At 37.6% G+C, this 15,160-nt stretch overlaps 1 protein-coding gene across 3 annotated transcripts in view; it reads left to right on the forward strand.

The window, feature by feature from the left end:
• Positions 1–15,160, forward strand: part of ADAM2 (ADAM metallopeptidase domain 2) — a 115,267-nt gene that overhangs the window by 35,915 nt on the left and 64,192 nt on the right. For all 3 annotated transcript variants that reach the window (XM_020876290.2, XM_020876291.2, XM_020876292.2), the window contains 3 exons: positions 7,305–7,376; positions 7,815–7,981; positions 12,140–12,221. In XM_020876290.2, the coding sequence (XP_020731949.2) occupies positions 7,305–7,376; positions 7,815–7,981; positions 12,140–12,221 (321 nt within the window). The remainder of the gene's footprint in view (positions 1–7,304; positions 7,377–7,814; positions 7,982–12,139; positions 12,222–15,160) is intronic.

Raw genomic sequence — 15,160 nt, forward strand, 5'->3', positions numbered from 1 at the left:
CTGATTAGCTCTAGTAGTTTTCTGATACTATCTTTAGGGTTTTCTATGTACAGTATCATGTCATCTGCAAACAGTGAGAGCTTTATTTCTTCTTTCCTGATCTGGATTCCTTTTATTTCTTTTTCTTCTCTGATTGCTGTAGCTACGACTTTCAGAACTATGTTGAATAATAGTGGTGAAAGTGGACACCCTTGTCTTGTTCCTGATCTCAGAGGGAATGCTTTCAATTTTTCACCATTCAGAATAATGTTTGCTGTAGGCTTATCATATATGGTCTTCACTATGTTGAGGTAGGTTCCTTCTATGCCCATTCTTTGAAGAGTTTTAATCATAAATGGGTGCTGAATTTTGTCAAAGGCTTTTTCTGCATCTATTGAGATGATCATATGGTTTTTCGTTTTGACTTTATTAATATGGTATGTCACGTTGATTGATTTCTGTATATTGAAGAATCCTTGCATCCCTGGAATAAACCCAATTTGATCATGGTGTATGAGCTTTTTGATGTGTTGCTGAATTTTGTTTGCTAAAATTTTGTTTGAGGAGTTTTTCATCTATGTTCATCAATGATATTGGCCTGTAGTTTTATTTTTCTGTGTTGTCTTTGGTTTTGGTATCAGGCTGATGGTGGCCTCATAGATTGAATTTGGAAGTGTTCCTTCTGCAGTTTTCTGAAAGAGTTTTAGAAGGATAGGCATTAGATTTTCTCTTAATGTTTGATAGAATTCTCCTGTGAAGCCATCTGGTCCTGGGTCTTTGTTTTTTGGGAGATTTTTTATCACAGCTTCAATTTCAGTGCTTGTAATTGGGTTGTTCATAATTTCTGTATCTTTCTGGTTCAGTATTGGGAGATTGGTCTTTTCTACGAATTTCTTCTAGGTTATCCATTTTATTGCCATATAATTGTTCATAATAGTCTCTTATAATCCTTTGTATTCCTGCATTATCTGTTGTAACCTCTCCTTTTTCATTTCTAATTTTGTTGATTTGCTTCTTCTCTCTTTTTTTCATGATAAGTCTGGCTAAAGGTTTGTCAGTTTTGTTTATCTTCTCAAAGAATCAGCTTTTAGCTTTATTAACCTTTACTATTGTTTCATTTCTTTTATGTTTATTTCTGTTCTGATCTTTATAATCTATTTTCTTCTACTAATTTGGGGATTTTTTGTTCTTTTTCCAGTTGTTTTAGACATAAAGTTAGGCTGTCTAGATGATGTTTTTTCTTGTTGCTTGAAGTAGGATTTTATTCCCTCCTAGAACTACTTTTGCTGCATCCCATAGGTTTTGAGTTGTCATGCTTTGTCATTTTTTTCTAGAAATTTTTATATTTCCCTTTTGATTTTTTCAGTAACCAGTTGTTTTCTAGATACATATTGTTTAATCTCCAAGTGTTTGTCTTTTTGCAGTTTTTTTTTTTTGCTTGTAATTGATATCTAGTCTCATAATGTTGTGGTCAGACAAAATGCATGATATAACTTCAATTTTCTTAAATTTACTGAAGTTTGATTTGTGACCCAAGATGTGGTATATCCTGGAGAATGTTCCATGTACACTTGAGAAGAATGTGTATTCTTCTGCATTTGGATGGAATGTCCAGAAGATATCAATGAGATCCATCTCGTCTAATGTATCCTTTTAGACTTGTGTTTCCTTATTAATTTTCTGTTTTGATGATCTGGCCATTGGTGTGAGTGGGCTGTTAAAGTCTCCTACTGTTATTGTGTTACTGTCAGTTTCTCATTTTATGTCTGTTAGTGTTTGTCCTATGTATTGAGGTGCTCCTGTGTTGGGTGCATAGATATTTACAATTGTTATGTCTTCTTCTTGGATTGATCCCTTGATCATTATGTAGTGTCCTTCCTTATCTCTTGTAAACTTCTTTATTTTAAGGTCTGTTTTGTCTGATATGAGGATTGCTATTCCAGCTTTCTTTTGCTTCCCATTTGCGTGGAATATATTCTTCCATCCTCTCACTTTCAGTCTATATGTGTCTTTAGATCTGAAGTGAGTTTCTTGTAGACAGCACATATATGGGTCTTGTTTTTGTATCCATTCAGCCAGTCTGTGTCTTTTGGTTGGAGCATTTCTTCTGTTTACATTTAAAGTAATTTTCACACATACGTTATTATGCCATTTTCTTAATTGTTTTCATTTGTATATCTTTTTCTTCTCTTGTATTTCTTGAACTATATAAATCCCTTTAACATTTGTTCTAAAGTTTTGGTCATACTGAATTCTCAAAGGCTTAGTCATACTGAATTCGCTTAAGTTTTGCTTGTCTGAAAAACTATTTATCTCTCCAAAAATTTTGAATGAGATACTTTCAAGTTACAGTAACCTTAACTGTAGATTTTTCCCTTTCAGTGCTTTAAAAATATCCTGCCATTCCCTCCTGGCCTGCAGAATTTCTGCTGGAAGATCAGATATTAAACCTATGGGGTTTCCCTTGTATGCTACTGTTGCTTTTCCCTTGCTGCTTTTAATATATTTCCTTTGTCTTAAGTCTTTATAAGTTTGATTGGTATGTACTTGATGTGTTTCTCCTTGGGTTTATCCTGTATGGGATTCTTTGCACCTCTTTGACTTGATTGACTATTTCCTTTCCTTTGTTGGGGAAATTTTCAACTATAATCTCTTCAAAATTTTTTTCATATCCTTTCTTTTTCTCTTCTTCTAGGACCTCTATAATTCAAATGTTGGTAAATTTGATATTGTCCCAGGGGTCTCTGAGACTATCCTTAGTTCTTTTCATTCTTTTTACTTCATTCAGCTCTTCAGAAGTTATTTCCACCATTTTATCTTCCAGCCCACTGATTTATTCTTCAGCTTCAGATATTCTGTTCTTGATTCCTTCTAGAGTGTTGTTCATTTCAGTCATTATGCTGTTTGTGTGTTTATATTTTAATTCTTCTAGGTCTTTGTTAATGGATTCTTGCATTTTCTCCATTCTGTTTTCAAGGTTTTTTATCATCTTTACTATCAGTATTCTGAATTCTTTTTCATGTAGCTTGCCTATTTCCTCTTCATTTATTTGGACTTCTGTGTTTCTAGTTTATTCCTTCATTTGTGAAGCATTTCTCTGCTTTTTCATTATTTTTTTTATCTTCTTGTGTTTGAGGTCTCATCTTCCCAGGCTTCAAGGTTGAATTCTTTTTTCCTTTTGGTTTCTGCCCTCCTAAGTTTGGTCCGGTGGTTTGTGAAGCTTCGATTAGGGTGAGTTTTGTGCTAAGTTGTTGTGTCGTGTTTTTTTGTTTTTTTTTTTTCTTTTTTTTTCTTTTTCCTCTGATTGGCAAGGTTGAGTGAGGTGGTAATCCTATCTGCTGATGATTTGGTTTGTATTTTTGTTTTGTTTGTTGTTTAGAAACAAATGCTAATGCTGGCTGGGTAGTGCTGGATCTTATATTCAGGTGGCTTTCTTCGTGTGAGTTCTCACTATTTGATACTCCCTAGGGTTAGTTCTCTGGTAGTCTAGGGTCTTGGAGTCAGTGCTCCCACTACAAAGGCTCAGGGCCTGATCTCTGGTCAGGGATGAAGATTCCACAAGTGGTTTGTTATGTCATTAAGTGAGATTAAAATAAATACCCAAAAACGAGAAACCAAAGGTGAACCTCAGACAAATGGCAGTTACAAAATCAGGCGAAGAATAATTAAAATAATGAAATATATACATATGCACCCATAAGCAATATCAAAACAGTCTGACAAAAATTAAGTACAGTAGATTGACCCAGTGAGCAAAGGAAACCAAAAATTATATCTACCAGTTAAGAACAAAACTAGCTAAAGCACAAATTGGAAAACAAAACTAAAGCAAGGTGCCAAGTGGGGAATAAAGCAATGAAAACAAAACTAATAAATATGTTGAATGGAAAGGGAAGAAAGAAAGAATAGATATGCAAAGTTAAATAGAGGTGGATAAAGAAGATTTATATATATTAAAGATTAACTGCAAAGGGAAGAGAACAGTAGGAAAAGCAAACAAAAGTATAAATGTAGAAAAAATAATAATAGGTTTTAAATAAATTAAAAATTAAAATTCAAAAAGAAGAAAAAACAGGAAGAAGAAAGAAAAAAAAAGGAAAACTGCATAGAATTGCAAAAGTGCAACATAGAGGCAGGGATTTATAACAACAATAAAAAAAAATGACTGAGAAGAGAGAAAACAAGAAGCTCAAAAGCTTAATTAGATTTCATAGTGCAAAAGAAAAAAGAATCAAAAATTGCACGGCAGAGTTGGGGAGTGAAGGGGAAAAAAAGAAAAAGAAACAAAGAAAAAGGTTTAAAAAATCCAAATGAATATACAGAACAAGTCAAAACACAAGAATAATAAAAGTTTTTCTTGCGTCACTGCTCTCAGAGTCCTTTCCCTCGCCAGGAGTCACAGTCCACCTCACCTCCCTACGATGCCCTCCAGCACTGGGGGCGGCTCAGATTCTAATCTGCTCCTATGCCTGTGTGTTCTTGCCTCCAGTGTCCACAGCTGTCAGAACTAGTGTGTTTTCTTTTGTGGGAGCTCTCAGTGTCCTTTTATGTATGTCTCATAGACACAGAGTCTGCCTAGTGGATCATGTGGATTTAATCTGCAGCTTGTACAGCTGGTGGGAGGGGTTTGGGTCTTCTTCCTTAGCCACACTGCCCCTGGGTTTCAATTGTGGTTTTCTTTCCATCTCTGCATGTGGCTAGCCCTCTGGGGTTTGCTCCTGAGGCTGCCCTGGAGGACTCGGGTCTGCCCCGGTGAGGGCCAGGTGTGGAGGTGGTGCAGCTGCTTGGGTCGCAGGGGCTCTGGCAGCACCAGGTCCTCAGTGGGGTTGGCAGCTAGGGCAGCAGGAAATATAGTGTTCTAGAAGGGTATGGCAACCAATATTGGCCAACACGCTCAAGTATTGTTGCCTGGAGAACTCCCCTGGCAGAGAAGCCTGGCAGGTCAGAGTCCACAGGGTCACAAAGAGTTGAACATGCCCAAAGCGACCGTGCGTGCGTAGACGCAAGACTTTTCATGCCTGTGGCGGCTTTACCGCAGTAAGGGTTGACCATGAAGTGGGCACAGCTGCTTGGCTTGCAGGGACCCTGGTGGTGCCAAGTGTGCAGGGGCACAGACTGCCTCCACCACAGGAGTTACGGCCCTGTCAGAGTCTTTCTTCAAGTTTCTTGTAGCTGGCGATCAGAAGACCTCTAGAGCCAGCTTTTCTCTGCATCTCTGCCCATTTGGGCACTTGCCTGGGGTCCTTCTCTGTTGTTCAGCCCATTAGGCACATACAGGGGGCCCCCCCCTGGCTGGAGTCCTACTGTGTAGTCTTGCACATCAGTCACTTAAAGGAGCACCCTGGGTGGCGTCCTACTCTGTAGTTCAGCGTCTCGGGTGTTTGGGGGTCAGCCTCTCTATTGTTCAGCTGCTGATGCAGGCATGTGCGGAGGGAGAGGGTATAATGATGGCTCCACCCCCTACACGTGACTCAGCAGTATCACCTTTCTCCTATGGCTACCTGGCTTTCCTCCACCAGTCTCCTCCCTCACATCCCCTTGATCCGTCTCTCCACAGTCAACAGCAGCCCTCGCCCTGGGATTGCTCCACAATCCTTAAACTCAAGTTCCCAGGCGCTGCGCCTTCTAGGGAACCTACATCCCTGTCCCGGGTATGTATGGCTGCGGCAAGGACTGCCTGATTCTCATTCCATTTAGGTGCCACCGTTCAGTTGTTTCACTCTCAGCCTTAAATGTTTCTCTTCTGACTCAGACAATTGCCCCAATGTTGGGATTGGACCCCTGCTTCCCTTTCCCCACCCACTGAGGGCAGGTCCAGTCCTACTAACACTCCTATTTTTCTCCCTAGTTCCTTCACCCTACCGAGTTTTATGTGGTTCTATAAATTCTTTTCCACTGATCAGGTACTCTTGTCTGCTCTCAGCTGGTGTTCTGCATGTACTTCTGCGTTTGAAGGTGTATTCTTGATGTATCTGTGGGGATAGATGTACTCCATGTCCACCTACTTCTCTGCCACCTTGTTCTCTCCCTTCTTCAGTTTCTTTAATCAATGTTTTCATATAGTTTTCAGTGAAAAGATCTTTCATTTCCTTGGTTAAATTTATTCCTAGGTATTTTATTCTTCTGATGCAATTGTAAATGGCATTATTTTCTTAGTTTAGCTTTCTGATTGTTTATTATTATAGAGAAATAATATAACAGATTTTTGCATATTGGTTTTGTATCTTGCAACTTTAGTGAATTTCTTTCTAGTTCCAACAGTTTTTTGATGGGCTTCCCTGGTGACTCAGCTGGTAAAGAATCTGCCTGGAATGCGGGAAATCCAGATTTGATCCCTGGGTTGGAAAGAACCCCTGGAGAAGGGAATGGCTACCCAATCCAGTATTCCTTCCTGGAGAATTTTAGAGACAGTAGCCTGCTGGGCTACAGTCCAAAAGAGTTGGACACAACTGAGTGACTAACACTTTCATTTTAGGGTTTTCTATTTATGTCACCTGCAAATAGTGACAGTTTCACTTCTTTCTTTCCCAATTTGAATACCTTTTATTTGTCTTTCTTGCCTACTTGCTCTGACTAAGACTTCCAATACTATACTAGATAAAAGTGGCAATTAGAGGTATCCTTCTCTTGTTCCCGGTCTTACTGGGAAAGTTTCCAACTTTACACTGCTGAGTGTGATGTTGATCATGGCCTTTATTATGCTGTGGCATATTCTCTCTATATTCACTTTGGTGAGTTTTTATCCTGAAAGCAGATTGAAATTTATCAAATGCTTTTTTCTGCATCTATTGAGATGATCATATGATTTATTTTTATTCTTCATTTTGTTAATGGGGTGTATCACACTGATTGATTCAGAAAGACTGAACCATTCTTGCATCCCTGGAGTAAATCTCACTGGATCATGGTGTGTATCCTTTCAGTGTGTTGTTGAATTCATGTTGCCAATATTCTCTTGAGGATTTTTCCACCTATATTCACTAGGAATTTGGCCTATAATTTTCTTTTATTCATGGTATTTTTGAGTGGTTTTAATATTAGGATAATGCTGGCCTCATAAGTGAGTTTAGAAAGTTTTCTAAAAAGAAAAAAAATAGAAAGTTTTATTCTTTTTGTGAAAGTTTGTAGTGTCTTTTTTTGGTTTTCATTTTCACACTTAATATATATCATGCTATCTATAATAATAGATAATGTTTAAGAACTAATAAATTAGTAATTTAAAATTTTTCTTAACTCATACTTTTACAATTTAAGTATAATAGCCATCATTAGATAGTAAGCAATATATATATACTTAGATCCAAAATGCAAATTATCTTTTTCAGTATAATCATATGGGTGCAGATACAGCTGTTGTCATTCAAAAGATTTTCCAGTTGACTGGATTGACCAATGCTGTAAGTGCTTACTTACGCCTTTGCTTGTGTTACCTAAACAGTTTTCAGAGTTTTTTGTTTTTTGTTTTAAATGACCCTGACTGAATACACATATTGTGTGAAAGAGGGCAAATATGTAACCATTTTAAGTTTTCTAACTCTTTAATTGCAGTAATTAATAATTCTAAATACCTACTTATGGTTTTGTAAGGATTAAATTAGGTAAAGCAGTTGACATTGAACTGGCTTAATTAAGTACAGCATATCAAAATGTTCCTTATTACTTGTTTTATTTGTGATATTTATTACTCACTAATAGAATTTATAAGACCCAATCCAGATTTGCAATTTATATTTTTAATGTGTATGTCGTGTATAGTGTTTATTTTTGCAGATAAATTCCCAAATATATTTAAGCCGTATAGTTTGAACATATTTTCTTTATGTCTCCTGTTTTAGATTTTTACTTCACTTAATATTACAATAATTCTATCTTCATTAGAGCTTTGGATAGATGAAAATAAAATTCCAGTAACGGGAGATGCTAATGAATTATTACACAGGTTTTTAAAATGGAAACGATCTTATCTTGTTCTACGTCCACATGATGTGGCATTTTTACTTGTGTAAGTATATCCTGTCATTACTAAATCTTACACATTAGAAAGCATATGTAATTTGACCTAATTTCTGACAGGCCCTTAAGGAAAAAAAAGTCATTTCTTTATATACAATATCCTGTGAATAGTATTTTTCACAACATAAGTTTTATAGCAGAATTACTAATATCAATTACTCTATATATTGGCTGATATTTAAAACTCACTTCAACCTTATTAAAGTGTGTCTTCTTACACTGAGTATATAACATATCATTAAATGTGCCTAGCTGGTGGCACTAGTGGTAAAGAACATGCCTGCCAATGCAGAAGACAGAGAGGGAGGTGAGCTCAATCCTGGGGTTGGGAAGATCCCCTGGAGTAGGAAATGGCAACTCACTTCAGTATTTTTGCCTGGAAAATCCCATGGGCAGAAGATCCTGGTGGGCTACAGTCCATGGGGTCACAACGAGTTGGACATGACTGAGTAGCTAACACTTAACTATATGTAAAACTTTAACAATATGTATTTGAAGAAATGTATTCTATGAATTTAGAGATTTAGCCTTCTTTTTATGTTTGTTTCTAAAAAACAAAAACAAATAATGATGAAGTGGAAACACTATTGCACATTTCAATATCTCTAATGTAATATATTCACAATCAACCACATTTTTAAAAACACAAGCCTCCATTTCTATTTAATAATCTTATTATATATTATCATATTATGTAAAAATCATATATATAATTATAAAATTTTAACATTTTATATTATTTTTTATTTTATACTATTTTTCTTCCACAAATACACATATCTTTGCATGGTTCAGTTCAGTTCAGTCTCTCGGTCATGTCGGACTCTTTGTGAACCCATGAATCGCAGCACGCCAGGCCTCCCCGTCCATCACCAACTCCCAGAGCTTACACAAACTCATGTCCATCGAGTCGGTGATGCCAACTAGCCATCTCATCCTCTGTCGTCCCCCTCTGCTCCTGCCCCCAATCCCTCCAAACATCAGGGTCTTTTCCAATGAGTCAACTGTTCGCATGAGGTGGCCAAAGTACTGTGGTTTCAGCTTCAACATCAGTCCTTCCAATGAACACCCAGAACGGATCTCCTTTAGGATGGACTGGTTGGATCTCCTTTCAGTCCAAGGGACTGTCAAGAGTCTTCTCCAACACCATAGTTTAAAAGCATCAATTTTTCGGCGCTCAGCTTTCTTCACAGTCCAACTCTCACATCCATACATGACCACTGGAAAAACCATAGCCTTGACCAGATGGACCTTTGTTGGCAAAGTAATGTCTCTGCTTTTTAATATGCTATCTAGGTTGGTCATAACCTTCCTTCCAAGGAGTAAGTGTCTTTTAACTTCATGGCTGCAGTCACCATCTGCAGTGATTTTGGAGCCCCAAAAAATAAAGTCTGACACTGTTTCCACTGTCTGCCCATCTACTTCCCATGAGGTGATGGGACCAGATGCCATGATCTTAGTTTTCTGAATGTTGAGCTTTAAGCCAACTTTTTTCACTCTCCTCTTTCACTTTCATCAAGAGGCTTTTTAGTTACTCTTCACTTTCTGCCAGAAGGGTGGTGTCATCTGCATATCTGAGGTTATTGATATTTCTCCCAGCAATCTTGATTCCAGCTTGTGCTTCTTCCAGCCCAGCATTTCTCATGATGTACTCTGCATATAAGTTAAATAAGCAGGGTGACAATATACAGCCTTGGTGTACTCCTTTTCCTATTTGGAACCAGTCTGTTGTTCCATGACCAATTCTAACTGTTACTTCCTGACCTGCATACCGGTTTCTCAAGAGGCAGGTCAGTTGTTCTGGTATTCCCATCTCTTTCAGAATTTTCCACAGTTTATTGTGATCCACACAGTCGAAGGCTTTGGCGTAGTCAGTAAAGCAGAAATAGATGTTTTTCTGGGACTCTCTTGCTTTTTTGATGATCCAGCAGATATTGGCAATTTGATCTCTGGTTCCTCTGCCTTTTCTAAAACCAGCTTGAACATCTGGAAGTTCATGGTTCACATATTGCTGAAGTCTGGCTTGGAGAATTTTGAGCATTACCTTACTAGCATGTGAGATGAGTGCAATTCCACAGTAGTTTGAGCATTCTTTGGCATTGCCTTTCTTAGGGATTGGAATGAAAACTGACCTTTTCCAGTCCTGTGGCCACTGCTGACTTTTCCAAATTTGCTGGCATATTGAGTGCAGCACTTTGAGAGCATCATCTTTCAGGATTTGAAATAGCTCAACTGGAATACCATCACATCCACTAGCTTTGTTCGTAGTGATGCTTTCTAAGGCCCACTTGACTTCACATTCCAGGATGTCTGGCTCTAGGTGAGTGATCACACCATTGTGATTATCTGATCATGAAGATCTTTTTTGTACAGCTCTTCTGTGTATTCTGGCCACCTCTTCTTAATATTTTCTGCTTCTGTTAGGTCCATACCATTTCTGTCCTTTATCGAACTCACCTTTTCGTGAAATGTTCCCTTGGTATCTCTAATTTTCTTGAAGAGATCTCTAGTCTTTCTGTTGTTTTCCTCTATTTCTTTGTATTGATCGCCGAGAAAGACTTTCTTATCTCTACTGGCTATTCTTTGGAATTCTGCATTCAAATGGGAATATCTTTCCTTTTCTCCTTTGCTTTTCACTTCTCTTCTTTTTGCAGCTATTTGTAAGGCCTCCTCAGACAACCATTTTGCCTTTTTGCATTTCTTTTCCATGGGATGATGATCTCCTATACAATGTCACGAACCTCCGTCCATAGTTCATCAGGCACTCTGTCTATCAGGTCTAGTCCCTTAAATCTATTTCTCACTTCCACTGCATAGTCATAAGGGATTTGATTCAGGTCATATCTGAATGGTCTAGTAGTTTTCCCTACTTTCTCCAATTTCAGTCTGAATTTGGCAATAAGGAGTTCATGATCTGAGCCACAGTCAGCTCCTGGTCTTGTTTTTGCTGACTGTATAGAACTTTTCCATCTTTGGCTGCAAAGAAAATAATCAATCTGATTTCGGTGTTGACCATCTGGTGATGTCCATGTGTAGAGTCTTCTCTTGTGTTGTTGGAAGAGGGTGTTTCCTATGACCAGTGTGTTCTCTTGGCAAAACTCCATTAGCCTTTGCCCTGCTTCATCCTGTACTCCAAAGCCAAATTTGCCTGTTACTCCAGGTGTTTCTTGACTTCCTACTTTTGCATTCCAGTCCTGTATAATGAAAAGGACATCTTTTTTGGGTGTTAGTTCTAAAAGGTCTTGTAGGTCTTCATAGAACCGTTCAACTTCAGCTTCTTCAGCGTTACTGGTTGGGGCATAAGCTTGGATTACCGTGATATTGAATGGTTTGCCTTGGAAATGAACAGAGATCATTCTGTCGTTTTTGAGATTGCATCCAAGTACTGCATTTCAGACTCTTTTGTTGACCATGATTGCTACTCCATTTCTTCTAAGGGATTCCTGCCCACAGTAGTAGATAGAATGGTCATCTGAGTTAAATGCACCCATTCCAGTCCATTTTAGTTCGCTGATTCCTAGAATGTCAACATTCACTCTTGCAATCTCCTGTTTGACCACTTCCAATTTGCCTTGATTCATGGACCTAATGTTCCAGGTTCCTATGCGATATTGCTCTTTACAGCATTGGACCTTGCTTCTATCACCAGTCACATCCACAACTGGGTATTTTTTTTGCTTTGGCTCTATCCCTTCATTCTTTCTGGAGTTATTTCTCCACTGATCTCAAGTTGCATGGTGAGACCAGGCTGATTATATCTGATTTAGGGGAGGTTTCAACCCAGAAGCTTACTCTGCCCATTTGTCAACTGAATTGTCTTAGCTTTCTAGTTTTAAGGAATGTTATTTATTTTTAATATGCTTACTTTTTAAGAATCAGTAAATTTGGGGAAAATTATATAAAAAAGAATATTCATTATTGTCTAAAAATTCATGATTATTCACTTTTTATTATTTTTAATCTATTTTACTATTTTAAAAATAAGCAGATACATATCATCCATTTCTACACTTTCTTAACCTAGTGTTAAGTGGAAATATCTGAAATTGTTATTTGAGTATGCAAAACAAAAAACTACTAGTTAAATTTAATATTAATTGTGCTTAATTTGGCAAAGTTATATGATTATGCTTTTTTTAAACTTAAGTTACAGAGAAAAATCAAATTATATTGGTGCAACCTTTCAAGGGAGGATGTGTGATAAACACTATGGAGGAGGTGTTGCTCTGGTATGGTATGATTTAATTTACTTGGCTAAGATGTATAAATGAGATGCTATTTAGATTAATATGCAATTAACTTTCAATAGTTCATTATGGCTAAGTATATGTGAACCGTGAACTTCCAGATGTTCAAGCTGGTTTTAGAAAAGGCAGAGGAACCAGAGATCAAATTGCCGACATCCATTGAATCATCGAAAAAGCAAGAGAGTTCCAAAAAAACTTATATTTCTGCTTTATTAACTATGCCAAAGCCTTTGACTGTGTGGATCACAATAAACTGTGGTAAATTCTGAAAGACATGGGAATACCAGACCACTTGACCTGCCTCTTGAGAAATCTGTATGCAAGTCAGGAAACAACAGTTAAAACTGGACATGGAACAACAGACTGGTTCCAAATAGGAAAAGGAGTATGTCAAGGCTTATATTGTCACCCTGCTTATTTAACTTATATGCAGAGTACATCATGAGAAACACTGGGCTGGAGGAAGCACAGCTGGACTCAAGATTGCCAGGAGAAATATCATTAACCTTAGATGTGCAATGACACCACCTTTATGGCAGAAAGCAAAGAAGAGCCTCTTGATGAAAATGAAAGAGGAGAATGAAAAAGTTGCTTAAAGCTCAACATTCAGAAAACTAAGATAATGGCATCTGGTCCCATCACTTCATGGCAAATAGATGGAAAAATAGTGGAAACAGTGACAGACTTTATTTTGGGGGGCTCCAAGATCACTACAGATGGTGACAGCAGCCATGAAATAAAAAGACACTTACTCCTTTGAGGAAAGTTATGACCAACCTAGATAGCATATTAAAAAGCAGAGACATAACTTTGCCAAAAAGGGTCCATCTACTTAAGGCTATGGTTTTTCCAGTAGTCATGTATGGATGTGAGAGTTGGACTATAGAGAAAGCTGAGCACTGAAGAATTGATGCTTTTGAACTGTGGTGTTAGAGAAGACTCTTGAGAGTCCCTTGGACTGCAAGGAGATCCAACCTGTCCATCCTAAAGGAAATCAGTCCTGAATATTCATTGGAAGAACTGATGTTGAAGCTGAAACACCAATACTTTGGCCACCAGCTGACTCTTTGAAAAGACCCTGATCCTGGGAAAGATTGAAGGCAGGAGAAGGAGATGACAACAGAGGATGAGATGGTTGTATGGCATCACCAAATCAATGGACCTGAGTTTGAGTAAACTCCAGGAGTTGGTGATGGACAGGGAGGCCGGGTGTGCTGCAGTCCATGGGATCGCAAAGAGTCAGACATGACTGAACAACTGGACTGAACTGAACTGATATTAAAATCTACATAATGATTCTAGGGATCTTTTCCTGCTGCTGACAAAAATGTGTGAACTATTAAAACTCCTCATTTAACTCTATATATATAATTTTTTAAATTTTCCTCTGATGAGTTCAAATTATCCTCTTTAGAAAGTTAGGGTAGTGACCTATTTTATAGTTTTATAAGATGCTCATAATTTTTCATATATTCAATATTTAATAATAAATTTTAGTATCAATTAAGTTATGATTAATTAATTTTATATAAATAAATTTAATTTTGAGTTTTTTCTCCAATGTTTATCTAATTTAATTATGAACTGAGTTAAAATAAAACTCCTGTCACTATTAATTGCCTCAAAATGCTTCCTGGGACATGGGTGAAGAATAACATCATCAAATGCACTAATTGGCACTTCTAGTAGAAAATCTTGATGTGCTTAATATTGGCATGTTTTTGCTTCTATTGCATAGTACTCTGATTATTCCTGACATGCCAAACTTGCCTTTTAACATTTTTTGTGTGTTTGTGACAAAGGAAACTATAAGCAAGGTGAAAAGACAGCCCTCACAATGGGAGAAAATAATAGCAAATGAAGCAACAAAGGATTAATCTCAAAAATATACAAGCAACTCCTGAAGCTCAATTCCAGAAAAATAAATGACCCAACCAAAAATTGGGCCAAAGAACTAAACAAACATTTCTCCAAAGAAGACATACAGATGGCTAACAAACACATGAAAAGATGCTCAACATCACTCATTATCGGAGAAATGCAAATCAAACCACAATGAGGTACCATTACACGCCAGTCAGAATGGCTGCTATCCAAAAGTCTACAAGCAATAAATGCTGGAGAGGGTGTGGAGAAAAGGGAACCCTCTTACACTGTTGGTGGGAATGCAAACTATTACAGCCACTATGGAGAACAGTGTGGAGATTCCTTAAAAAACTGGAAATAGAACTGCCATATGACCCAGCAATCCCACTCCTGGGTATACACACCAAGGAAACCAGATCTGAAAGAGACACATGCACCCCAATGTTCATTGCAACACTGTTTATAATAGCCAGGACATGGAAGCAACCTAGATGCCCATCAGCAGACAAATGGATAAGAAAGCTGTGGTACATATACACTATGGAATATTACTCAGCCATTAAAAAGAATTCATTTGAATCAGTTCTAATGAGATGGATGAAACTGGAGCCCATTATACAGAGTGAAGTAAGCCAGAAAGATAAAGACCAATGCAGTATACTAGTGCATACATATGGAATTTTAAAAGATGGTAACAATAACCCTATATGCAAAGCAGAAAAAGAGACACATATGTACAGAACAGACTTTTAGACTCTGTGGGAGAAGGCGAGGCTGGGATGTTCTGAGAGAATAGCATTGAAACAAGTATACTATCAAGGGTGAAACAGATCACCAGCCCAGATTGGATGCATGAGACAAGTGCTCGGACCTGGTGCACTGGGAAGACCCAGAGGGATGGGATGGGGAGGGAGGCGGGAGGGGGGATCGGGATGAAGAACACATGTAAATCCATGGATGATTCATGTCAATGTATGGCAAAAACCACTACAATATTGTAAAGTAAATAGCCTGCAACTAATAAAAATTAATGAAAAAAAATTTTTTGTGTGTCT

This window comes from Odocoileus virginianus, chromosome 32, assembly GCF_023699985.2.
Source record: "Odocoileus virginianus isolate 20LAN1187 ecotype Illinois chromosome 32, Ovbor_1.2, whole genome shotgun sequence".
NCBI lineage: Eukaryota > Metazoa > Chordata > Mammalia > Artiodactyla > Cervidae > Odocoileus > Odocoileus virginianus.